Below are 26,650 nucleotides of genomic sequence, written 5' to 3'. Positions count from 1 at the left end.
TTGCCTCTACTTTTGAAAATGAGCCATACAAGGTCATTGATAAAGACAAGGTCATTGAAAATTGGCAAATAGTGATGTGAACTGTGCAATTTGCTGAAATTTGCAAAAGGTGCAATTTGGTTTGTGGTGGTATGTAAAATTGAAAGCAAGGTAAAAGACATACAGCACATTTTGGAGAACAGTCTATAGAGGAAACAATTCAAAGAAACTAGAAGCTTAGCAATAAAAAGTAGGGCATCCAGATGCTTTCCTTAAAAGAAAATGTTGAACACATAATAATATTATGTGTCAACCTTAAAAAGTGCATTGCCTCTCAGTGGTTAGCAGTAGAATTAGAACACTGTATATTGTGAATTAATTACTGAGTTACCTAAAAATCCCAGTCATTGCAACAAGTGAAACTAATTCCAGAGTCACTTTACCAAACAAGGATGGAGATTGATTATTGTCTTAATGCCTATTATGAAAGATTCCTGGTGTAAAGATAATATGATATGAAAAAATATGACATAAAATCACATATTGAAATACTACACATTTCATTGTACTTTATATTTTGGTATCAAATTTATATTCTTGCGTGTTTAATAATTTATGCACCTTAGTTTTGTTTTTATCTACTTTTTGCATGATACAATTTGTAATTGCAACATTCATATTCAGTCACCATGTATATTAAAAATATGAATTTGTCTATTGATGGTTCTTTTTACCATGCCACTTCTTATAGGATTCCAATTCTATTTCAGATGTACCTTTAAAATGTCGTACTCCAGATATAAAATCTCATTTGGGATACAGAGAAATTCGTAGGAGATACTCTTTTACTAGAGTAAATTTTCAAAGGCATCCTACAGATACACTTATATGCAAAGAAAAGGAAAATCCTGCTAATTTAAAAGGGCAAAATCCTATGCTCATACCTATACATCTTGGATGGGAAAGGTACATTTTCTGCTATATTTATCATTAGAAATATGTGGATATATCAGCTATTACATGGTGGTTAAAAAACTGTAAAAGTCAGTGAATTTTATTAATCTAGAAAAAATAAAATGTTTTGTTAGGAAACTGTATTAAAATACCCAAAAAGACAGGGAAAATAAATGAATTTGATTTTAAAGTACATAAAAGTGCCAATAATTAAAAAAAAAAAAAACAAGACCAATATTTTTGAAAAAAATAAATATTGGTCTTGTAATATTTTTTTTTAAGTATTACATTTATTTATTTTAAAATGTTAAAATATTTAATTTTTTTCAAAAATCACTCTATTGGCAAATAATTTTTTTTTAAATATTTTCTTTCGTATAAGAATAAGACATGACTAAATGAGTAAGATAATTAGTGCATTTTATGTCACTGGTTATAATAAACATAGAAATTTGACAAAATCAGCCTGGTAAACCAGCACAATATCCTTCACAATATCTAACTTCTAAGCAATCTGAAATTTTGATTTATTTCAGAAATAAAAATTTATGAATAATACTATTGTTAATTGTGCTAACTATATTTTTGAAATTTTAGACAAGTGAGAAAGTATAAGAAGAAAAGGAGTACCAGTACTAGGATTAAAATTATCTACAGGACTCCATGTGGAAAGCACTTGCGCTCCTTAGAAGAAATTCAGTTTTATTTATATATAACATCTTCTCATATTCCAATTGATTTCTTTAGTGTTGATTACCAAGTCCTTGTGTTTCGAACTTTCCGACCAAAGGAGGTAAATTTAACCTTAGTTTTGTTTTTATCTACTTCTTGTATATATTCGAAATTTTTTCTAGTTGAGGTGGTTTGCCCACACCTAGCACAATAATTAAGGCAGTGAGCTGTCATGGTGGAGGACCGGGGTTCTGGTCACCTGTGGCAGCTTAAAGCCCTTGTAGTTTCAAGTCAATGGTTAGCAGCTTGTCTAGGAATTAAAACAGGCAGTGCGCATTGCTAACCACATTGAAATCCACTATGTGCAACTTTAATTATTAATGTGAATTTTCATATTAATGTTTAATGTGGATTTTCAAATTAATGTTCTATGTGTATTTTCAAATTAATGTTTAATGTGGATTTCTAAACTAATATATTTGGATTGTGGAACTTTAATTGTGACCCCCTGGCCGATAACTGGCTGTTTGAAAAGTATTCTACTTGATAGGTTATTGGAGGTGAAAGCATTTGTAGCACATATATCAAATCTTTTAAGGCACGAGTTAAGTATTTTATTCTTTCCTTTTATTCAAACTTCTTCCATAATATGATTTTTGCTTTTTAAACCACATTGAAATACAAGTTATTTTTAATTGAGGATGTCATCTCCCTTGTTACCAACAACCTTTTGCCATTTAGTTTTTAGATTTTTTTTTATGTCAGATTGATTAGAATCAATTAGTTTTTTAGAAAAAGATCTAGAGATTGCAATTATTTTGGATAACAATTTTCATATTTTTCGCTAATTTGAGCAATCAGAATAAATGAAAATATGATAACTTTTTTGAGGTTATTGCTCTTCCTGATAGATACTAATTAAAAAAAAATTGAAATAATCGTATTTGAGTTAAGAAAACTGTCTTTTGACAATTATTAATGACTACACATACACTTGGGTAAACATTCCAATTGCTTTTATGAGCAGCTGTGATGTTACTTCCCTCAGAAAACTCAAGAATGAGTCACTCTAACCTTTGGCACCACTTTGAAGTACACTGAGTTGATGAATCGCAACCAAATTTCGAAAGGCACAGAAAAAAATATTGTTTTCTGGCTCCCCCAATCTTATTGTTTATTTTATTTCGGTTTTGTTTAAATATCTCTTAAACATAAACTTTTTTTTCATAAACAAAAAAAAACTGTAAATAACAAATTTTTATAGGTACGTTACGACAATAAAGACATAACCGGAGGAAAAGAAAATGTTCCAGTTGCCTGTGTAAACTCCTGGAGTAATGACCCTCCACCATTTGTTGAATACGAAGCTCAAAGGTTTCCTGGCAAAAATGTATATTTAAACTTAGATCCTGATTTTCTTTGTGGATGTTCTTGTACAGATAATTGTCAGGTAATAACAAAAATATATTTATTTTATGTAATTAATTCTTTATTTATTTTTATAGACTCTTCTCTATTCTATAGACTTGCAATTCTATAGATCCAGTCTGTGGTAAAAGGACAGGCTGGATAACAAACTAGCCATCTTTTACCATATTCTACTTCTTATTACCTCTCCAATATAATTGTTATGTAACATAATGATAATTGCATTTATTAATAAACTAGACAAATTTGAAAAGTTATGATTAAGAAGATTCAAAATGTACTGATGGAGCGCTTTATCATTCCGCATTTTATACCTTATGATTTCTCTTGTTATGTTTATTATGTAATCTGTCACGTTTATTATCTTTACTTCTTTCAATTCCGAAGTTTTACTATGAAGGGGGGGGGGATTCCATTTTTCTTCATTTTTTAGTATTCCAGACAGTTGGAAGTCTACTGAAGCTGTGAATGAGTAATTAGATGTTAATAATCTGACTATTCTTTAAGAATTGTTTTTTTCTAGAATCTTTAAAATATACATAATTTCTATGTTACGTTTAGTCTATTGTATTGCAGTCAGTTAAATGGTGGAAAGAATGTACATATTCATTATGAAATCATTCAACAATTTAAGCCTTTTTATTTTTTGTTAGGTTTAGACAACTTGCAGCAATATGAATTAATACCATGATAGGTGTGAGATATCATTAATCAATAATATGCCATACTGTTAAAACTCATAGTGGTTATCAGGGTGCGTCCCATTTTTAAAAAGTGCTTTTTTTAATTTACGTTTTTTAAAAGCTCTTGAAGGTGCTTTTTTTTATTGGGAGTTTGTAAAAAGTGCTTAATTTTCTAATTTTCAAAATGACATTTTTTCTTTGCCGTGTCAATTGTCATCATAAATTACAGAAAAAGCATGACTTTCTCTGCAATAGTTATTGGAAACTTCACTTATTATATTATATTATGTGAAGTCTCTGAAATTGTTTTTGCATTTTGTTGATTTCATGTATATAAATGAACTTTAAACAAAAGAAAAAGACAGCTTTTATTGCTGCACATATTCTGATTGATATTTTTTTGAAAAGTGATTCAAATGCTTGATTTATCCATTGTGTAGCATGCAGCCAACTACTTATCTCTTTTATTATTTATTTTAGAACCATTTTGAATTCCAAATATTTTCCTTGAATTCTAAGTTAATCTTATCAAAAGTAACTAAGTATAGTATTGGTTGGCATTTATTGTAATGAGACGCCACTAAGCAACAAGTTTATGTATGTGTGTGGGGAGGGAGAGATGTGAGAACAGAGCACCAAAGTTAGTGTGGAACTGTAAAGCTTGAGTTTGTGAGAGGCTAGGCACTGTAGGCAGTCATGGAATTTAAACTATTTTATATTTTCTGGGTTATATTTATATCATATAATTTTTTTCATTATTTCACTTGTTGGGCACAACAGAACTACCTTATGTTTATTATTAAATATTTCTAATTAAGTTAAAATGGTATCTTAATTTTTTTTAAAAGTACATTATTCCTTTTTTCAGGATCCAGAAAAGTGTGAGTGTCAGCAAATAACTAGTTATGCCAGGTATGGATCAGCTGGGGGAGAACCTGTTGGATATAAATTTCGAAGACTGAAAGAATCTATAATTACAGGGTGAGTAAGATTACATACTTCTTTGTAAAAATAATTTGTCATTTTTGTTTTCCATGAAAATGTTATTTTCTCGGAGTACTAGCTCTTTTTTATAATGATGAGGCATTGATTATGCATAAGTAAAAAAAATTTTTTTTTAAAGAAAACGTAGTACAGTAGGGAACCAATTATCAGGGACGATCGGGACCATCGCTATTCCGGATAACTGATTTTTCCGGTTTTCTGAATCGCTACAAAAAGCTGTTTTTTTTATTGTTAACCCAATTTAAAAAAAAAATATTTGGAAATAATCTTAAAAAGAAGAAAAAAGGATGAAGTAATACACTAATGATTACTTCCAAGATGATGGTAAGGTAAACATCTTTCAAAAAAGAAAGAACAATCCTAAAATCTTATGAGGAAAAAAAAAATTTTTTTTTTAAAAATGGAGGGAAAATTTATAAAATTTCGTTCCGGTTTTTTGGTTTTAAGGTTTTCTGATTTCCGTATAACGGGTTCTGTACTGTAGTAGGTTTCTCCAAAATCGGAACTGCTTATACAGTTTATCATAGATTGATTCACTCACTCTTGATTACTCTTTCTCACGATTGATTCGCTCACTTCATGTAAAGATATAAGACTGCCTGGCTGAAAAAGTTGTGGTGACCATAACATTAACTTATATGGAAAGAAATTTTTTCAATTCAATTTAATCCTGAGTAACTTTTATATATTTCAATTTGAATAGCTTTTCATTAATTATTAGTATTAGAGAAATTGTTCAAACAATATTCTGCCATCTGAAATCCAAACTTTACACCTTTGGCATAGGGAGGAACGTACAGGCTGGACAACTATCCCGCATTTTACCTCGATTGCCGGCCAAATTTAAAATTACCTGATTTTTCGGCGAAAGAAAAAGTTTTTATCCCTATTCACACGATTTCCATTCCCCCATGTAAAATTTCATCCCTTCTTTCCCAACTGCCAGCTGGCTGAAGCGCATCTGCAAATGCCTCATCTTCATTTTCATACTCCTATAGACCTATTTAAGACTCATCAGAATCTTTTATCTTCTTCCTTTCCTTTCGTGTGATGATGTCATAGGATGATGGTGATTGATGTCGACAGAATACGATATAGATTCCAATTATCGAGTGACGTCTAATGTCTCAAACGCCGGAAACTTTGCATCTCGATAGTTGATATCGTTAATCGAATTTTGGTGCTTTTTCAGTGGTTGGTGACAAAGCTACTTTTTAGCTTCAACAACGTAGATCACAACTTGATTTTTTTATCATTTGTTTTCATATATTTTACCAAAAAATATTTATATGATTAAGTCCAAATGTTGTTGCTTATCCTCTTCTGGCCTGACGAAGTCACACCTGACGAAGTCAGACCAGATCTATGAACCCATTGACCTGAATGAAATAGAAGACCAAAAGAGGTGTGGAGAATGAAATTATGCTAATGAAATTATGCTAATGAAATGAAAATATGCTATCCAAATGAAAATATGCTATCAATCATTTACCAATGAATTTCCTTCCATTATTGCGCAAATGCTTTTTGTTCTGCTTCTGTTGTGCTTCATTTGATAATCATTTCTTTGCTCATCAGTTATATTCTTGTATATAAAAAGTTTTCTGATTCTTCTGTTAATTCTTTAAACGTGACGGTGGAAAACTACTTCTTAACTTCTCACTGTTTGTGTTCTGATCATACCAATGATAAATATTGCTTGTGTCGATGCGTTCTATGCCATTTAGTTCAGACTCACCCCAATTTTATTATACAACTAATAAATTGTCTTTATTGTTTTTTATTTTGACTAAATATATTAAAACTATTCCCTTTCTATGCCCTGAATTTTTGACATCAAGACATTTTTAGTGTCTCTTGTCGAGTTCTTGATATCAAAACAGGACTGTATTTGAAAAGTGTTGTATTTATATATAATCGTTGTATATATTACTTTTCACTCAACTACAGAGAATATAAGTTTTGAATTTTTATTCATTATAGGATATATGAGTGCAATGTAAAATGCAAATGTTCTGCATCATGCGGAAATAGAGTTGTTCAAAATGGCCTACAGGTATGTCTAATTTTGTTTTAATAATTTTACTATCTATCATGTGTTTTTTGTGTTTCATTATTTGTGTTTTATTATTTTGTACTTAAATATTTGATTGATGTTTGCAGAAATTTTTATTTGGTTGTATGATATAATTTACAACCTTTGTTTAGTTTCCCAAATAATCCCTTCCCCTCTTAATTTTAAGCATATGTCCTGACTTTATTTTGAAGAATTGTCTTACTATTATTCTTTAAAACATCATACTTCATTCATAGAAGACTATTACGAATCACCCTTAAGTACAGAAACAAGTAAGATTTGTTAAAAGGTGGGGGTACCTTTTTGATGCTGACAAAAATTTATCTACTTTACTCATTCAGTTGCTATTTATTGATAATTTTTTTTTTCTGTAAAAGGTCTTCAAAGCAATAGTTTTTAATTTCTGGTTCCTTTAAGGATGAAGAAATAAATTCATATTTTTATTTATTTATTTTTAATATCCTGCTGCAAAAAAATGATAGCATTTTTTTTTCAATCTTTTTGTTTTCATTTTGCTTTACTTATGTTTTCTATCTTTTTTTTCTTTTTTTTTGTACTGTAGTTAATCCTTTTCAAATGTCATCAAAATGATTCCCAACTTATAATGTTTTTTGTATGTTGTATTTGAACTAAATTTCTGAAACTAATTTTTCCAATAAACTGTTAATAAGAAATTGTACTTTATGAAAAAAATCTGTTCCTTTGAAAGAAATTACCTTTTATTGATTTTCTCTGAAAAATATGTGGAAATTTATCTTCCTTGACTGAGAATTTCTATTTTTTTTTATTTTAAAGTTGGTGTTGCAATTATTGTTTATTAGAACCTTTAAAAATTTTTTTTTTATATTTGAAAACACAGGTTCGTTTACAAATGTTTAAAACTGAAAGAAAAGGTTGGGGGATTCGATGTCTCGATGACCTGGATGCTGGTCAATTTATATGTATATATGCTGGCCAATTGCTAACAGATCAAGGAGCTGATGAAGTAAGTTCTTATTTTTCCTGTAAGGTTTTAAAAATGCCTTCATAGAGTAATTTTTCATGTTCTATGTATGTGCCAAAGATATTGAAAATTACAGTATCAAAGGTGAAAATATTTTAAACTTTTTTATAAAATAATATTACCCAGTACAAAAATTCTCCTTAAATGTTACAATAAAGTTCTCTAAAATGTAAAGGGGAAAAAAATAGTAGAGAAATACAGTCTAAATAATGATATAAGTATTTTTAAAATCTGAGCCATATTTATGGCATATATTTTTTTGTAACAAATTTTCCTAATGCTCTCATTCTGTTACTCAGTTAATTTGGTCTTTTAGGATGGGAATGAATTTGGTGATGAATATTTAGCTGAATTAGATCACATTGAAGTAGCTGAAAAAAACAAAGAAGGCTATGAATCTGATGTTCTAGAGATGGAGGAAGAATATGATGAAGATAAGAATGACAACAAAAGTGATTTCTCTGATGATGATCCAAATGATCCTGATGCCTCATTGTAAGTTCATTATAAATTGATTGCTTTTATTTAGTTGTTGTTTAGTGAAGTTAATAACCATTATATATTTTCAATTCAGAAATAGTTGCCTTTAGTGAATTTCTGTACTGAAAATATATTTTGGGAATTTATTTTTCTTATGCGTTGTCAATTGGACAGCATGTTATATCAGATTTTTTAATAAAACTAATTCACATTATATATAGTGATTACACAAGCAATTATTTATGTATTATTAGGATAATTTTAGCAATTATTTTCTTGAGTAAAGCATGAGACTTTGTGCTCAGGAATTAATAGAATTTTTTTTAAAATTAAATCATTTCAGGAAAGTAAAAATTCTTTAAAAAAATCTTTTTTGGTAATAATTGATTTATACATGCGAAAACAAAAAATTATTTTTGCATGATTTTTTTAAAACAAGTTCTTGAATTTATATTGTGGCATGTTTCATTATCAGCATCACAAATCTTATTTTTCTTTTAAAGCATCTTTTAGTTTTTTTTTACAACATTTAACCTAGATTAAATGATTATCATTTGATTCTCTCTAAATTTCGGTTGTTATGTTTGAAGTATGATTCTGCTTGCACTTAAATAACTTTGTATACTCAATTATTGTTATGTGCATCTGTATAAATTTTCTTATTCCATCATTTTTTAAAAAAAATTATTTTATAGTAGTTCTGATGAAAATGACTCTGACTTCGAGCCAAACTTGCGTAGTACTGCAATTACATCACTGTCTACAAGGTAAATAAATTTCTCAATTTCAGAAGTCTTGTAAAATATTCCCAGAAAAAATTATTCTCTGTCTGACAAAAATATTTTTTAATTTTAATTGTCAATTTTTATTTTATTGATATGTAATTCAACTTATATATATGGGGAAATCTTAACTATTTTTTTATGATAAATTTTTTTCCCATAGAAAACTATTTTACAGTAGTTTGTTTCAGGCTTATATTATTTGGACCTAATTCTAAATGATTATGTGGCTCATCTACCAAAAATTACTGTTATCGAATAAAAGTACCGATTTTTTTAGAAAAGTTCATTTTGACATAATTTTAAGGATAGAGTTAAATATATATTTTTCTTCCCAGTGGAAAAAATTATTCGCCAATACTTTTACAGAATACAATTTTATTTGCCAAATGTACGATTTTTTCGATTATTGCAAGGTTTGCGAAGCTTAGTGCGGGCTGTGTATATATATATAAATATATGTACACCCAGGACTTTCAAATTTTTGGGTCCCTATTTAAAATATAAATTTCCTATCTCTTTATCTATCTTTTAATGTGCACATTCATAATTATTCTATTAAGTCATAGATTAAAATAAATATCTCTTATTAATTCTAAGAGGTAAAATATCTTTTTTTAACAAAGAGTAAACAATATTCTTTGTTCTAATTAAGAAGTTATTTTTAGAGCTACTGAGGAATCAATCATTCTTGAAAGTGGTAATTATTGTAAGGTTTCTCTAGTGACAGTTTGGCATCATGATTTGGACAAATTGTTATCTTTAAATTTTCCCTTTTGGATGACGTTCAGTCACTTAAACAAAAATCTTTCAACAGATTCCCTTGAGAATTTTATTTAAATTTTCGCGTAATTTTACAATTCATAAGAATTAGCTGTATTTTATAAATTCTAAAATATTTTGCACAATTAAACAGTTTAAAGGAAATTAATATCCTAACATAAATTAAGTGTAAAGAGCTCTAAGAAGTTGCAACATGGAACTTAATGCCACTTATACTAAGCTTTATAGTGTTCCCCATCCATATATATGTTACTGATAAAACTTAAGATCCGGCATTCTATGGAATACCAAGGTATAAACTAGCTAAAGCTAGCTATCAATGTATGTAACGATTCATATTTCACAAGTTTTCTAGGCATTCTAAAGAATGCCAAATGAAAAATCTGCCAACTATGAAAAGCATATCCATTTCATTTCTAATTTAATGAGATGTTTCAAGTTTACCATGTTGTAACAAGTAGGTTTATTTTAATTTCCTATATTTTATATGAAAATGTTTCCCATTATAAGAAAGGTATAATTTTTTTTCTTTTTAACTTTAAACTTTCATATTTATTGTATTTTGAATAAATTTTTTTAATGGCTCTCTTATTTCTTCAGAATAACGTGTATTATCGAGGAATGCACATAATTTATATATTATCCTTATCAAGAGCTTTTTCATACTTTGTCTATTATTAGGATATTTGTTATTCTATAGAATGCCTAGGCAAATATAGTGCCTAGGCAAATATGTAATAATTCTCATATTTCATATTTTACCTAAAAACATCCGGCATTATATACGCCGCATAAGCATTCTGTAGAATGCTGGCGCATTATACTTTTCTCGTAACATATATACATTGCAAAATATACCAATTAAGTGCTTGAGAACTATTGTAGAAACTACACAGTTGTAATTAGAATTTTGAAAGTAATGCATTTTTTTTTATTCAAGCAAATTATGCATAATTGATACTTATAGTTCTTCGTTATTTGAAAAACATTCATTGTTAAATATATTCAAGTCATCATATTATTGTTGGATATTTAATATTGTTTTGATATAAATTATTGAATCATTTAGATTTTTCTTGTTAGAGATAACATTTTGATTAAAGAGTAGAATGTTTTCTTTTAGTTTTTATCGTTATCTTTATTTTATTTTGAAAGTGTAAACATTATTTTATTAAGTATTTTTCTTTTGTCAGGAGGAGTAAAAAATCTAAACTGGACTCTGATTCATCGCGGCAATCTATGAACGATGAATCTGAAGGTGATGTTAGTAATGGCAAAAGAAAGAATAAATGGTTGCCTGATTTGTCTAAATCACTTGGTAAGCACATATTAATTTTAACATCTATCTTTGAAAACGCAAGATTGTTGTGCCTAGTTACGATTTTTTTATTATCTGTGTAAATAGTTAAGTTTTCTTTTTAATAACTGTTATTTGATAATAAAACAGCTGTTATAAAAAATCATTTGGAATTTTTTTTTTGTTATGTATTTTGTTTATTGTTATTTGTGCTTTATTTACAACTTAAATATTGTTATAGAAGAACTTCAGGGTGTAAATAAATTCCGGTACAGCTGTATTTTTTAAAATTTTTTTAATTTTTATTATCATTGTAAAATTTTATGTCTGCATATCACTTTTAATTTTATGTCTGCATATCACATTTAGGAAATTCAGAAAAAAAAATGTAAATTTTTAATTAAAAAAAAAAAAAAAATGCAGACTTTTTTGCAATCTTTTTTTAATTCTGTGTTAATTTGATGCTTGTTATAATTCTTTTAGAAATAGAATTTCTCTTGGTATAAGAACTAATATATATATATATATATATATAAACAGTAAAACCTGTCTATAACGATACTGTAGGGACCTAAATGAAATATTGTTATAGGCAGGTTATCGTTATAGACAGGTTTGAAATTTAAAAGTATTTGTTTAAAACTAATAATAAATTAAACTTCTTTTTTTGAAATTTTGAATTTCATTCACCAAATGAAAATTTTACTTAGAATTATGAAACAGCACACAAGAAAAATTTACTTACAGTTTTATGAATCAAAACAGAAATTATTTAGAAAAATAATCGGTTAGTTTTGTTTGCTTATTTTTGGAAGCAATTGCCATTTCCATGCACATAGATTTCAGTCCATCTAATGAATTCAAATGAACATCAGTTACATTTGGTAATGTTGCAACAAAATCTTACAAAGTGTTAATTAGCAATATGGCATTCTCGGGTGAAATTTGAGTCCTGTTTTGAGAACAGTCAGCTGCTTCTTCCTCATCACTTTGATCACCATGGATAACTTCTGCTAAAATCTCTTCAACACTTGCACCACTGAAAACCAACACATCATTGTCTAAATTTAAAAATTCATCTGCGTTAAATAGAAATGATGTATTAGTTTAAGCTTGATGGGGAGTCGTTTTCCAACGGTAAAAAAATCGGAATGGAACTATCAAAAGAGGAAAAATTATCGTTGTAGACATGTTTAACTGAAAAGTGGTTATCGCTATAAACAGGTTGAAAATACATTGAGTAAATAGGAATTTCACCGGGACCTCAAGAAAATATCGCTATAGACAGGTTTATCGTTATAGACAGTATCGTTATACACAGGTTTCACTGTATATNGATTGCCGCCATTTGTATTTAAATTTCCAGTATGAAACAGAATTTCCAGTTAAAAGAAATAATTAAAAATTGTTTAGTTTCATTTTTGTGAGGATTTTAGTGTTGCATACACTTTTTTTTAATTGAAAATTTCCTTTGTTATGCTGATATACTTTATTAATGAGCTGACGAATATAATGTGTTCATCTAAGTAATGTTGTTGATGTTTTTATTATTTTTTTTAAAGCAATTTATGTGTTGGCAGAAATTGTTTTCCATGTGTCTGTAATTTGTATTCAGGCATTTTATTGTCTGCCAAAAAGAAAACAGAAATTATTTGTTATGCCATATCAAAACAGAAGTAATCTATTTCTTTTTTACACATATTAAACATTACATCTCAGTTCATCATTCAAACATTACAGATTCAGTTTTTCACCTACTTTTTAGCTATCTTCTTTCTTTTGATTTTCTAAAGGTAATATAATAACTCATTGTTTTGGATTCTGAAATCTACAATGTTATTATATTCATGAACAAGAAAATTTTAGCGGTTTAAATAGTTGAAGCCTTAATTAAAAAAAGCTCTTGGCAACTTTTTTTCTTTGAACCATTTTACTTTTTGAAAGCTCGCTGAAAACAAGAAACTAGGCTGTTAGTACTAGTAATTCTGTTCTTATGTTTGCATAAATTCTGATCAACTTTTAGCAATCCTACATTAATATTTAGCAAGCAAAGCATTTCATTCTAACCGAAGTTAATTTAAAAAAAAAAGTAGTAAGGATTATAATATTTAATTGCTGAACTAGTTTCAATATTGTATTATTTAAAACTCTCAATTTCTATTTCTTAGACTTTAACTTCAGTCAGCGCACAACTGCAATTTTAAATATTCAAAGCATTTTATCAATTTTAGCTACAATTCGTACTAGGTATTTACCAAACAGTTCCTAAAAACATTAAAGAAAATTTTACCATATGCTAGTTTCAAAAAGGCATTATTCATAAAACTGCACTAAATTTTTTTTTCTTAATTGTATGAGTTACATTAGGAGGAAATTTTACATTAATTTATTATAAATTACAAAACAGAAATTTTTTTCTTATTTACATAATTGCAGGTGGAGCAAAATTATTATTCTAAATAACTCTATGAGCATAAAATTATTGATCCACAACCGAAGAATTTTCTGAAGAAACCCCAACTTAACAGCCAAATTGCTTAACACCCAATCACATTAGTGCAAAATAATTAATTTTAAGAAAGTGAAATTCGTAAAACGTTTGGATTCATTATTTGTTTTCTATATCTTTGGGTCTTTGCTCCTTAGATATGATAACAATCACTCCACGTCCTCTAAGTCCTGAGTCTGCTGCGTTTGTGGATAATGTTGAGTTTGTTCGAACTCCAAAACTATCAGACAATGGTAATAAACACATCAAAAGTCTTATTTCTGATTATTCTGATTAAGATTATTGTCTTTTAATATTATAGATTAGAAAAACTCGCCGATTCATATTTTTAAAACAAATGTTGAAAAATGATTTCATATTATTCACAGAACTCTCGCTGTAGATAATTTATTGCATAATATGTGTCTTGATATTTTTTTTTTCATTTATAACTATCACTTTCAAGCGTAAAAGGGAAAACTATAATTTTGAGGAAATGCTTTTAAAAAGTATGTTTTTTTTAAAAATTTAAAAAAAAAACCTTTTTCAAATCAAATAAGATTTTAAATGCTGCATATAGTTTCTAATTTATTACATAAAAAAGTGTCTTGATATGCTTTTTCCAATAATATGATTTAAAAGTGTATTTAAAAAAAATACCTGTTTGTTTGATTTTAAAAAAAAGTTTTCGAAATTGTTTCGTAATTTTAAATATTTAACACAATAAAATAATGTTTTTGTAGTTACAACTAAAAATAACTATTTTCCACTCTAAAAACTACAGATTTTAACGATTTCTATAGCAATTTGTTGTACATCAATTAATAGTAGAAGGTTGTTGAAAAAAAATTAATCTTTCAAGAAGCTGCTATTAAATTTTTATGTGAATTGATAAAAACTTAATCATGTCATAGATCAATATGAGTGCTGTATTTTTTCAAAAAAATTAAATTTAATGTAACTTTCTCTGAAAAAATTATTTTCATGTTATAGTAACGGACTATAAACTTCAAAATCTTTAATTTATAAACATATCTCTGAACAGTGCGTTTCCAACATGCTTTAGCTAAAAAAAAATTTTGAATGTTGAAGGACTTAAATTTTTTTGGCACTTTGAATTGTCTTACAAATTTTAATTTCAGGATTTATTTTCTTCGAAGTTTGGTAACGTTGGTTTGAAACACAGCTATAAAGTAAATATCTTGGCGAAAATATGAATACAGAGTTTACTCATTCTTTAATCTTATGAGACAATATTCTAATTTATTTTGTCCACTAACGGATTCTTGCTTTTATTAACATAGATTCCTCAACATTAATGCAATGGTATATCTTTATAGTTTTAAATGCAAAAAATTCTCTCTGTAATTAGTGTATTTAAAAACATTTCTATCTCTTATTTCCTCTTTTGTTTTCCCTATGCATTTTATTTTTTATTTTATAGTCTAAAATTGGTGTTAGTTTGTATTTTTTTTTCGTTAAATTTGTAGCAGGTTTGCTTATAAGCATTTGTTAGTAATTCAAAAACATTTTGCTTGCTTAAAAGTTTGTGGTGAAGGTTGCACGGTTTGTATATTTTTATTTTATGAAACTAGATGATTTGATATTTACTTGAAAAAGAAAGGTCTCCTTGCAGCATGTAGGGAAAAATGTTTGAAGAAATGTTAAGCCAAACATCAAAATATTAAATATTCCGGTTTTTATTTTTAAAACAAATTCTAGTTTTTATTCTAAAATTAACTCTATTAGATAAATTATATAGAAATCTGATATGCACATGAAACTGAAAATCTGACACACACATGAAAAAGAATTATAAGGAATGAGTAACATAATATTTTAATTCATCAATGCAAAAATATTGATCTATAAATTAAAAGGTTTTATTATTTTCAATTTAAATATGTTCAACGCACTGTTGTTTTACTGTTCAACGCACTGTTGTTTTACTGTTCAACGCACTGTTGTTTTAATTTAAAATAGTTTTTTAGTTTTGTAAACGAAATATATATATACCTATATATTTTTTAATACCTAAAATCTATTTTTTTAAATATGGTAAAACAGTGTTATTTAAAATTAAATATGTTGTAGATATAAAAAGAAATCCCTTAAAATTTGATTAGATCTGTTGAATTAATTTTATTTAACTGTATCTGCATGACCCTTTTATTTAAAGGAATAAATTCAATGATTTTTTTTATTTTTATTGCTAATATTTGTATTTTTTTTTGAAAACTTTTTTTTGCATGCAGGCTTAAGAAGACCTTTCTTTATTAAATATTGTTAACTTGAAGAAAAGAATATTTTGAAATATTCAAAAACTTTTGCTTCATTTTATTGACCACTTTTGATGTCTCTCTCTATATATATCTGATCTGACTATCATGTAGTTAGCAAATATCTGTCATATAGTGTCATATAATTTTTGTTAATGTTATTTTTTTCTTCTTGACGTTTTGAAAGTATCTGGCATTTTTAAAAAACTGCTGGTAAATCGATTAGTCAGTATAGTGTAGATATGAACTGTTCTTAAAAATCAGAAAGCATGTAATATATAAATAATAAAAAATAGTATAGAAATTCAAATAATTAGAAAAAAAATTGTTAATAGAAATTCAAATTATTAGAGTGAAACCAAATTTGGTACACTTGGGCTTACATTCACATTAATTTTATATTGATAGGTACGAAAAGAAATAATAAATTTTAACTCAAATTTCATTGTTAATTTTCTTCCTTAACTGAATTTCATGACATTAATTCATTAATGAATGCAACTGCAATTGCATTCTTTTTTTATAGAAATAGTATTGTAGACTATAGTATTGTCGAATAGAGAATAGATATAGTAATAATAATGCTGTTTTGATTTTCATTGGTGTTTCTATACACAACATGGTACTAAAATGTATTAAATTCTATTGTTATTTAATAGATATAGTTAAAATATTGTTGAATTATATTGATATTTAGCCTATCGAAAATCAAATTATTTCTAGTTTTTTATTTATTCAATTCTATCTATTTTTAGTGTCTCACTGAATATTAAAAAATTTTTTCTTGTTCTTTTTGTTAGCTAAGACTATTGCGAAAAAGTCTTTAAACTCTAAACAGACTACACCACTAAGGCCCTCTAGGAAAGAAAATAGGTTTCGAACAGTGCGAAGCTATTATGGAGATGAATCTTGTTACATCATGGATGCCAAAAGTAAAGGAAATATTGGGCGATATTTAAATGTGAGTTTTTTTGAAATTTTTTTATTTACTATGGCATTATAATAAAAAAAATTTGACAATAGCTTATAATAGTTTCTTGTTAGTTTATTACCTTTCATTTTTAAGATCTAACTTAGAAAGGAATATTTTGCAGTATTAAGGGGAAATTTGATATTTTTATTAGTATAAAAATTTTGAAACTACTATGACTCAGCGGTTAAAGGCACTAAGCTGTTGTTGTTAAGGATGAGGTTTGATCCTCAGTAGTGACATGAAACTCACCCAGCTTGTCTGGGAAGTAAAGGTGGCCTCTACTTAATGCCGCATTATCATAATCATAAAGTTGGACTGGACATTTAGTCTCTATGACTGCTTGACTCACAGAAGACTGCTACGAAAATACTTTTACTTTTTTATAAAAATTGTTATATTTTTTTTTACTATTTGGATTGTTTTTAATAATAATTCATTTTCCATGCATAGTTATGTTTTTTTTCCTTCTTTTTTTTTTAAGTCTACAATATTAAAATTTTTATTGGTCATTAAACTTATGTCTTAAAAATAATGGTATTATTGAATGAAAAAAAATTAAAAAAATTGTAGATAAGTAAAAGTATGTGAGATATTGCATTTTTTATATGTAAAATATACAGAAGTTAACATCTATTACAATTATTTTTATAAAATTCCACATTGAAACTTATTCATTTTTCATTTTTATGTTTTTGCTCTCAAAATTTGATATTACAAATTAAAAAAATCAAAGTTTTCTGATGAAAAATGGCACAGTTAAGATAAAATATGGTATGGATTTTCATTAAAATTTATCTGATATACCTGGAAAAGTCAGGGAATATTTTTTCTGTAATTGAGTGTGAACCCTGATGAATAATGAATGGGAAATATGGCAATATGTTTTATTATTGTTTCATAACTTTGAATTTTTTACTATTTCTCATCTTTAAAAATTTTATAAAATACTAATCATAACTTGCATTGTTTTTACAGCATAGTTGTGCACCTAATGTATTCGTGCAGAATGTTTTTACGGATTCCCATGATTTAAGGTTCCCAGCTATTGCTTTCTTTGCCATGCAGTAAGTATTACTTTTCATTAATACTGCAAATATCAGTAATGTAATTAATTTATCCATGAGAATTTTTAAACTAATAAAATTTGTTTTTGTTATAGTTACATTTTAGCAGGGACAGAACTAACATGGGACTATAATTACGAAGTTGGTAGTGTAGTAGACAAAGTTATGTATTGCTATTGTGATGCAAGAAATTGTAGAGGAAGGCTGCTGTAAAATGAATTTTGTTCTACTTGCCAAAAGATCGATCACTAAGACACCAACTGTACAGAATAAGAAGTTTACCCATTCCACACATTGTAAAATTCATTTCTAAACATAATCAAATTTCAACCTGTACATAAATATGTATATATGACATTATAAAAGAGTTTTTAAATGTATATAAATTATCTATGTATATAAAAATGTCCATTTCGTGACTGTGCCTTAATTCTTCGTTTTACAAATGTATAAGTTCTATGGTAAATGGAAGTAAATGTTAGTTTTTGCTCTGAACTATCATCTGTTAAATAAATGTGGGTACTTTCGCACAAATGTATCTAATTTAGTACCAAATTAATCATTGAGACCTAAAGTCTGAAATAGTGATCTCTGAATGTAATAGTGACTTTTTTGAAAAATCAGAGATATGCTACGTTATGCCTCATAGTGATCGTGGACAATTGTTTCTTTATGATTCTTGGTTTTAAATTTTTTGGTTCTGCTTTTGTATCCTGCCACAATATCGTGAATTTGAATTGCCAATGAAGTCAACCAATTGGCAGCTTGTGATGTCCTTATATTTAAAATGCAACAATAATAGCTTGGTGAAAAAACAAACATTCATTGAGTGTGATGCCTAATCAGCTTCAATTTCTCACTATTTAGTTTTGAACTTATTTTATATAATTTTGATAGTTTAAAATTTGAGTAAATGCACACCTAAGTGTTTAAAAGCATGTGCCAATATTTATTACTCCTTACTACAATTACATGCACACTTAATTACACATTTAAAAAATTTTAATTCATATTATTTTTTATATATAATTATTATATCTGAAAATTTGTTTTATTTTTAAATTTTTGTTTTATATAATTACGTATTGCCTACTGTTATTTAAAAGATAAAGGAGTTAATGTTTCCTTTTTAATATTGATGTATTTTAAGTTCCATTGAGCAAATTTATGTATAAAATATAATTCAAAAGATTAAATGAAAATTAAAATTACATGCTCTTTCCATTTTTTTTGGGGGGGGGGGATATATGAATTTTCATGAGGTTTTATCCATACTGGGGGTATATGTTTTTTATTTTAAATTCGTGGAATTATATTTTGTAGATTACTAAAAATTAGAAATGACATTTTCATAATAAAAGTACAAGGAAACAGATTAATACTTTGTAACTGTGATTTTTGTTCATGTGTAATTTATTTATTATTTAAAAGATTCAAACATGTTCTTTTTTCAAGCTATTGTATTCTTTTAAAATGTGTTCATTCTATATAATAGGGGTGCACATCTTTACACTGAGATAGGCAGTCAGATAAAAAAAAAAACTAGACTATCAAGGGATTGCGTCACGGTATAATTTGTGCATTTTTGTAATTTACGGCTCTGATGTGTCCATTTTAAAAATTTTAAAGGCAAAATGCAATGCATTTTGTTTAATATTTGTATTGTTTTATGAAGTTAAAAATGTATTTGCAAAATTACAAGCTGTAGTTGTTCTTTAAAAAATTTGACTTGGTCATTACAGGATTTAAACATTTCATAATAGATTTTTTTTTTACTTTAATGCCATATTTTTTACTTTTATACCATGAATCATGTTTTTTTTTTGTTGAAAAAAACTCTTTCTCTAAAGCAAGGTCTATGTGTTGTGCACCCTTTCTAAATATAATTTGTATTCGTTCAAATTTATTTATCTTCATTCTATAAACTAAATACATCAGAATAGCAATGGCTGTGATATCTGTTATGTTAATGCATTTTATGAAAAGTCAAACTACACTGCCATACATGTATATTTTGAAACATTTTCCAAATAAATGTTTTTTTCTCCCAGTATGTTGTCGATTTTTCTAATAATTTTTCGGTGTGCTTATTACTATACTATTGTGTTTTGTTAAGGTTTTATTATATATTCTGCTTTTATATTTTCTGTAAGAAATACAGAGGGACATTGATTAGACAAAATAATTTGCATCGCACCTAATTCGAATATTAAAATATTAGTATTGAAGGGATAACAATTATTATTTCTTTTTTTTAAATAACAGTGCTAAATAGCTTTTGAATTATCTTTTTGCTTAAAAGTAAAAATGTCCTTGTTAAACTGTTCTACCGTATAGTGCTCGACTGCGCATGCAGGTCGTTGGGCTACTGAAGCGGGGGTGCCATCCCCTCTCTGCGGAGGATCTAAATTGCGATGGCATGTCCTTAGATCATCCTCAGGGATGTTTCCCAGACCGTCGCTAATAGCCTATTGTGCAGCTCTAGTGCGACGTAAATGAACAACAACAACAATATAAAATGTTCAACTCTTAATGTTCTTTATTTTGAATATTTAGTCGGATTTGAATGTATATAGCTGAGTTGGAGCAGCATATTATTGAACTAGAGAAAAGGAAAGAAAAAACATTGTTAGCAGGGATATTCTGATATTAAGATATTTGAGGTTCTATCACAAATGTTGTAGAAATACATGTTATTGAACCACCGATAGATGGCGGAGTTTATCATTAGATTGTAACCGTAACTGCAAACTAAGATTTTGTAAAAAGCAAGAACATTGTAATGTAGTAGTAGCATTGTCTACCATTGTACCGTATTATTCATGTTAACGATTTAAATATATTTTTGTTACTTACCCCTTGGTAATTATTGAGTAGTTTTCCTGTGCCATCAAGAAAACGAGAAAAAGGTTATATTCACTCTGCTTTCTTTGCTTAAAACCAAATCATCGGTTAATTGATTGTTACAGTAAGAAGAAATGTGTTTTTTGTAATCGNTGAATTATCTTTTTGCTTAAAAGTAAAAATGTCCTCGTTAAACTGTTCTACCGTATAGTGCTCGACTGTGCGTGCAGGTCGTCGGGCTACCGAAGCGGGGGTGCCTCCCCTCTCTGCAGAGGATCTAAATTGCGATGGCATGTCCTTGGATCATCCTCAGGGATGTTTCCCAGACCGTCGCTAATAGCCTATTGTGCAGCTCTAGTGCGACGTAAATTAATAACAACAACAATATAAAATGTTCAACTCTTAGTGTTCTTTATTTTGAATATTTAGCCGGATTTGAATGTATATAGCTGAGTTGGAGCAGCATATTATTGAACTAGAGAAAAGGAAAGAAAAAACATTGTTAGCAGGGATATTCTGATATTAAGATATTTGAGGTTCTATCACAAATGTAGTTATGGGTAGTCCAGCTCTAATAACTACCAACAGTAGTTTCGTATACCAACGTGTTTGCGCACGCTTAACATTGGTATTTATTGCGTTGATGAAGTTTTACAGTTGAGAGAAGTCAGTTTGTGTTATACACCTTTGTTAAACTAAATAACTAGTAGAAAATATGATATTATTTATATTTTATTAAATGAAATTTAAAAATATAGCGTAGATATCTGCCAAGTTAGTGCATGCTCTTTGTGCATAAGAAAAGAATCAAAGATGACTCAGAATTCATGGAGAAAGTTATAAACAGATCTGGACAGCAAACAAGACGATTACAATTCTTGTTTGATAAAACAATTTTTTAATTCTTATGTATAATTACTTAATTATTTGTTTTTGAATAAAAATATTTTTAATAAAGAAAATTTATAACAAAATTGTTTTTCTGTAACTCTTCAAATTTTTTTTTTTAAAGACCAGGAGTTCTGCTGGCGCCCTTGTATATTTATGAATGCCGATATTGCTCGATAATGAAATCAAGTTTGATGAAGGTTGTTCTGTACCTGATATTAATTTTCTATTAAAAACAAAACATTTGCTGTACACATAAATTAGTGTTTTCCATAAATTTATAAATGTCTTCAAATCGTAAAATTTTTAGAGAAATATTTATATTTGACTTAAAATTTTGATTTATTCTCAAATCATGGTTTAGAAATCTGATCACCTTGTGTAAAAGGAAAGGTTACAAATGTTAGCATCCCCCAAAAAAATCATAGCATTTTACAACGGAGCATATGCTAAATACACGACCGAAAGATTTCTGAAGAAAAAAAGAGTAGGCAATCACAATCTAAGTCTGATAATTTTTTTAATCTGAAAGAGTGAGGAAGAAGCGGTTGATCACTGATTTATGAACGCAACATCGCATGACAAGAATAAAACAAAAATGCATTAAACAGCTTTGGCTCTGATAGAAGGGGGCCACAAAACCGTTGCCTAAAAAGATAACTTTAAAGAGCGATTTTACTTATTTTCAAGTACACAATTTAATTCAGAAAAAGAAAAAAAATTAAATTATTTTGATGTTAGTGATCAAAAATTAAAATCTTAAGTAATTTAGTATGACTAAAATCTTGTTAATTATACTGATGAAATTAATACAAGAGGTAAGTTTTTAATCATTAAATAACTGATTTTATTAAAAATATGTATAAAGCAATATTTCAGCTATCCTAAATTTTTCCTAAAAAAAATCCTATATTTTTTAAATAGCTACTTTTACACTTGCTAAAATGAAATACAGTCTGTATATCTTGAATCTTATATTTGCTGAGCCGTTATTATTTTGTCTACCTTGTAGTAGTAGTACAACGACTGTCTTATAACGTGACTGTCGGGAATAGGGAAAAAAACTATAATTATTCTCTTAAAATAAAGAAGATTATGATTGATGTTGCAATCTTGCTATATAAAGCAAGATTCCTATTAACGCAATTTACCCATTTCTCATTGTGATAGATATTTTCTCCATTTGTACATCTTCGCGATTTGTATTCGCATTTGCGAATCACGCACAACGTAAAAAATGAAATAAAGTAAAAAAGGGTTTTGCAAATTGAAAAACTCTCCAATCGATTTCGTTCGAATGTTGTATTTTTTCATTTAAATAGCAAAATGAAGCAAAAATTTGTATATCTTATAAATATTATCTTCAAAATTTTTTCGATCTTTACTAAATAAAGCAATAAAAAAATAATTAAAAAAAATTATAATTAGATAATCCTACCATTAAAATTTTATTTAGATAAGCGAATTTCATAATTTTTTTAAAAATTCGCTTCATATAAGACTTGGTTTGTAAAACAATTATTATTTCTAAACAATTTTATCATAATTGAATTATACTAATTATGAAGTGAGCTAGCTAATAGAAAAAGTTTTATCGACGAGGATGGGATTCGAACCCACGCGGGCAGAGCCCAATGGATTAGCAGTCCATCGCCTTAACCACTCGGCCACCTCGTCCTCGTTTTAGAAAGATTTTGTTTAATATATAAACAAACTTAAAACTTTATTTAAAAGTTTCATTAGGTACTGTCATAGATATAAAGTCCTCTATTAGTCCCTGGGTACACAACGCATTCATTCATTTTAAAATTATTCCTTTTATAATTCTCAAATGAACAGTATGTGAAGCCTTTCTTTTTACTTTTAAGAGTGATGTAGTTAAATTACAGGGAAAAGATGATAGTCATAAGAAGCCAAAGTAATTTAATATATAAAATAATGGTTATAATAATGTATAAAATTAGTTTATTAAAAATGAAATTTTAAACACAGGTAATAAAATTAAAAGGTACATAAATTTCTCACAAATATTTTATTTCCCTTCTGAAACTAAAACTGCCAATATTGATTAAAAAGAAAATTGTATTGAAAATGACAATTGAATTATGAGAATGCGAACTTTATTTTGATGTTTTTGATTTACTTCTGTGTGTGATTATTTTTGTGTTTACAGCATATTCTGAGCGTGGTTTAATGATTTATAAAATTTGTTAAGAATGCATTGCCGATGGCGCCATCTATTTAATGATTAAGAAACGAATAAAAAACAAAGCGTTTATTTTTGATAATAAGATACAAATGCATGGCCTTAATTAATATTTTTCTTGTCCTAGGCATAGGCATGTTGTATCGACATAATACATAATACAGATTTTTCAAGGATGAGAATGTTTGTTTGATTTGTGACAAGTTTTAGACATTGTTTAGTGGAGGAACGGAAACAAAAGTAACGTAAATAATAAACAAAAGAAGCAGATTTCATAACATTTTTAATTCAAAATTAACATTTTCATAATAATTAGGAAAGTAATTTTAAAATTATTAATGATTCAATTGACTCGGATTAGGGATTCTTCACGTTTACTCAGTAAACAAAATATATGTATCCGAAAATAGTTCTTTTTTCAAGAAAGTTGCATTAACGTGGTAAATATCTTCACAGAATTGTCCTCCGAAAAGAATTTTTTCTTCTGCTCTTGAATCAAATATGTAAATAAGTTTATATAAGTAAAATATTTGCAAAATTTTACTGAACACAGATACAGAAGTTAAAAGTTTTTATTTATTTATTATGCTTTTAGAATTTATAAAGTGAAATTTTTAAAAAAAATTGGAATAAAACAGGGCTTGGCAAAAAAACAAATGTATGCTCTATAGAATGATACCATTTAAATATGTACTATGAAGGAGGAATGGTGAAGTGCACGATAAAGTAGTCCATGACTGAGTCCATGATATGCATACTAATATGAGATGTGCGGTGTGCAAAAAAATACACTGATCACCTTTGATCTAAAGATCGAATTTTAACGTTCTAGTAATTAATCTTAATGGTTCAAGAGGGTAACCTCAAATATGCTAATTAATTAGTGCAGAAAATATTTAAAGTTACTAAATCAGAAACAAAAAAGTACTTTCTCTAAATAAACATATCTTTACTTATGACGGATTCAAATTTATGACTCCCGAAATATAGATGGTAGCCACCGTCTGGGAAATATGGTCCCATTAGTTTGGTACGATTAACGATCCAAAGTTTGAGCCCCTTAATTTTACTTTTTGCTTATTTGACCAAATCTCGAGAACCTAATAATTGAAACATTTCTGCCCACAATTATAAAATTTGTTTAAAGATAATTCCATGCAAAAAATAACTATTATTATTTATCATTAATATTTGTTATTTTATTTAATAATAGTCGAAAATTTTTTGAATTGTTAGGAATAAAATGTTTTATATCATTTTAAAGAATGCAATTTTAAATGGCAAAATACAAAATTTGAGGAAAACTGGTTGAATTGTTCCTAAGAAAACGAATTTTGAAAAAGTCGTATACTTAAAATTCGATTTCCCGGGAACTATTCCGCCGGTTTTGCTCAAATTTTGTATTTTGTCATATGAAATTATCTTTTTTTAAATGATGCGAAAATTTGTATACCTTACAAAATTTGCAACTAGTATTGAATAAAATAAAAATAATATATATTAACTAAAAGTTATATTTTGTATTGAATTATGGTGGATAAACGAATTGTATGCAAAAATTATTCAATTCTCTTAAAACGTTATCGAGAAATGGTGAAAGAAGCAAAAAGTAAAATTAACATTAAGGAGTCTAAACTTTGGGCCACTGCTCAAATTATTGTGTCTGATTTCGTAACATAAAATATCGCCTGCACTAACTAATTAGCATATTTGAAGTCACCTCTTCACCCCATTCAGATTGAGTATCAGAACAAAAAAGATCCGATCATTAGATCAAAAGTTATTCAGGATGGTCCGTTTTTACTTTCGCGCGCTGTACTTCGAGAGTACCGTATTGAGATCACGTCCGTCTGATCTTGGGTCGCTAAAGTCAGAAAGTCTTGTCTTATATATGATATCGTGGAAGAGAAAATTTCGTCATCACAATTAAATTCCAGAAGGAATTAAAAGTAAATACTATAAGAATTCGAATTACGCAAGAAAACAATTAAATGCTATCACAATCTTCTGAGAAAATGTTGTTTACTATAAATGGCGCATACTTCAAATCATTTTCTAATTTTCAATTTTGTATTTGAATAAAATGTGATTTTATAACGATTCTTTACATTTAAGATTAAATGCATATTTTAATAATTCTAATTTATTAGGAGGCATCTCATTCAGAAACTTCTCCATAGTCGAAAAAACACAAAACTCAATTATACTCCGTTGCAAGTTAAGAAAAGACCATTGCGATATAGGATTTAAGTAATTATTCATGACTGCATTCAGTTCTGTTTTATTTAGTTATCAAATTATATGAATATACTTTCAAAAGAATATAAGAGCTTTTAAAACTTAAACTCGTCCGACAAAAATTTAAATCGTGTTACCTTTTACGATATATAACCATGTAATTTTTACCTTTTACGATATATAACCATGTAATTTTTACCTTTTACGATATATAAACATGTAATTTTTAAAAAAGGGGTTATAGTTTCGTAGTCTTACTGACGGCATATTTCGATAAATAAGGAGAACATTCGATATTGAAAGAAGAAAAAAAAACAAACAAAAAAATAAACAATCATATAACGTTGCAAGAGCACTGGATTTGATTGGACCAGTAAATATGGTGCGCTTTAAACTGATAAATCAAATGCCAGATAAAAAATAGTTTTACTTTTGTTTCGCTGCAGAAAAAAAATCGTCTGCACGAAACAATATTATTCTTTAATCAGTTTCTTTAAATTTGATCAGAAAGACTTATATTTGTCATG

General features: G+C 27.7%; 1 protein-coding gene and 1 non-coding gene across 10 annotated transcripts in view; one reads left to right on the top strand and one right to left on the bottom strand.

The window, feature by feature from the left end:
• Nucleotides 1-18,366, top strand: part of LOC107451716 (histone-lysine N-methyltransferase SETDB1-B) — an 87,066-nt gene extending 68,700 nt beyond the window's left edge. For 7 of the 9 annotated variants that reach the window (XM_016067894.3, XM_016067896.4, XM_016067903.4 and 4 more), the window contains 13 exons: nt 750-945; nt 1,531-1,726; nt 2,870-3,055; nt 4,585-4,697; nt 6,705-6,777; nt 7,658-7,783; nt 8,118-8,296; nt 8,977-9,048; nt 11,040-11,164; nt 13,790-13,885; nt 16,711-16,871; nt 17,859-17,947; nt 18,043-18,366. In XM_016067894.3, coding sequence (XP_015923380.2) covers nt 750-945; nt 1,531-1,726; nt 2,870-3,055; nt 4,585-4,697; nt 6,705-6,777; nt 7,658-7,783; nt 8,118-8,296; nt 8,977-9,048; nt 11,040-11,164; nt 13,790-13,885; nt 16,711-16,871; nt 17,859-17,947; nt 18,043-18,160 — 1,730 coding nt within the window. In that variant the 3' untranslated portion in view covers nt 18,161-18,366. The remainder of the gene's footprint in view (nt 1-749; nt 946-1,530; nt 1,727-2,869; nt 3,056-4,584; nt 4,698-6,704; nt 6,778-7,657; nt 7,784-8,117; nt 8,297-8,976; nt 9,049-11,039; nt 11,165-13,789; nt 13,886-16,710; nt 16,872-17,858; nt 17,948-18,042) is intronic. The other 2 variants (XM_016067895.4, XM_016067898.4) reach the window with 2 other exon arrangements.
• A 4,908-nt stretch (nt 18,367-23,274) lies between these two features.
• Nucleotides 23,275-23,356, bottom strand: TRNAS-GCU (transfer RNA serine (anticodon GCU)). Its single transcript has one exon. It is a non-coding gene; the product is annotated as a tRNA-Ser (tRNA).
• Between the last annotated feature and the right edge of the window lie 3,294 nt (nt 23,357-26,650).

This window comes from Parasteatoda tepidariorum, chromosome 8, assembly GCF_043381705.1.
Source record: "Parasteatoda tepidariorum isolate YZ-2023 chromosome 8, CAS_Ptep_4.0, whole genome shotgun sequence".
NCBI classification, from domain to species: domain Eukaryota; kingdom Metazoa; phylum Arthropoda; class Arachnida; order Araneae; family Theridiidae; genus Parasteatoda; species Parasteatoda tepidariorum.
This window is presented reverse-complemented; position numbering and strand designations above follow the sequence as displayed.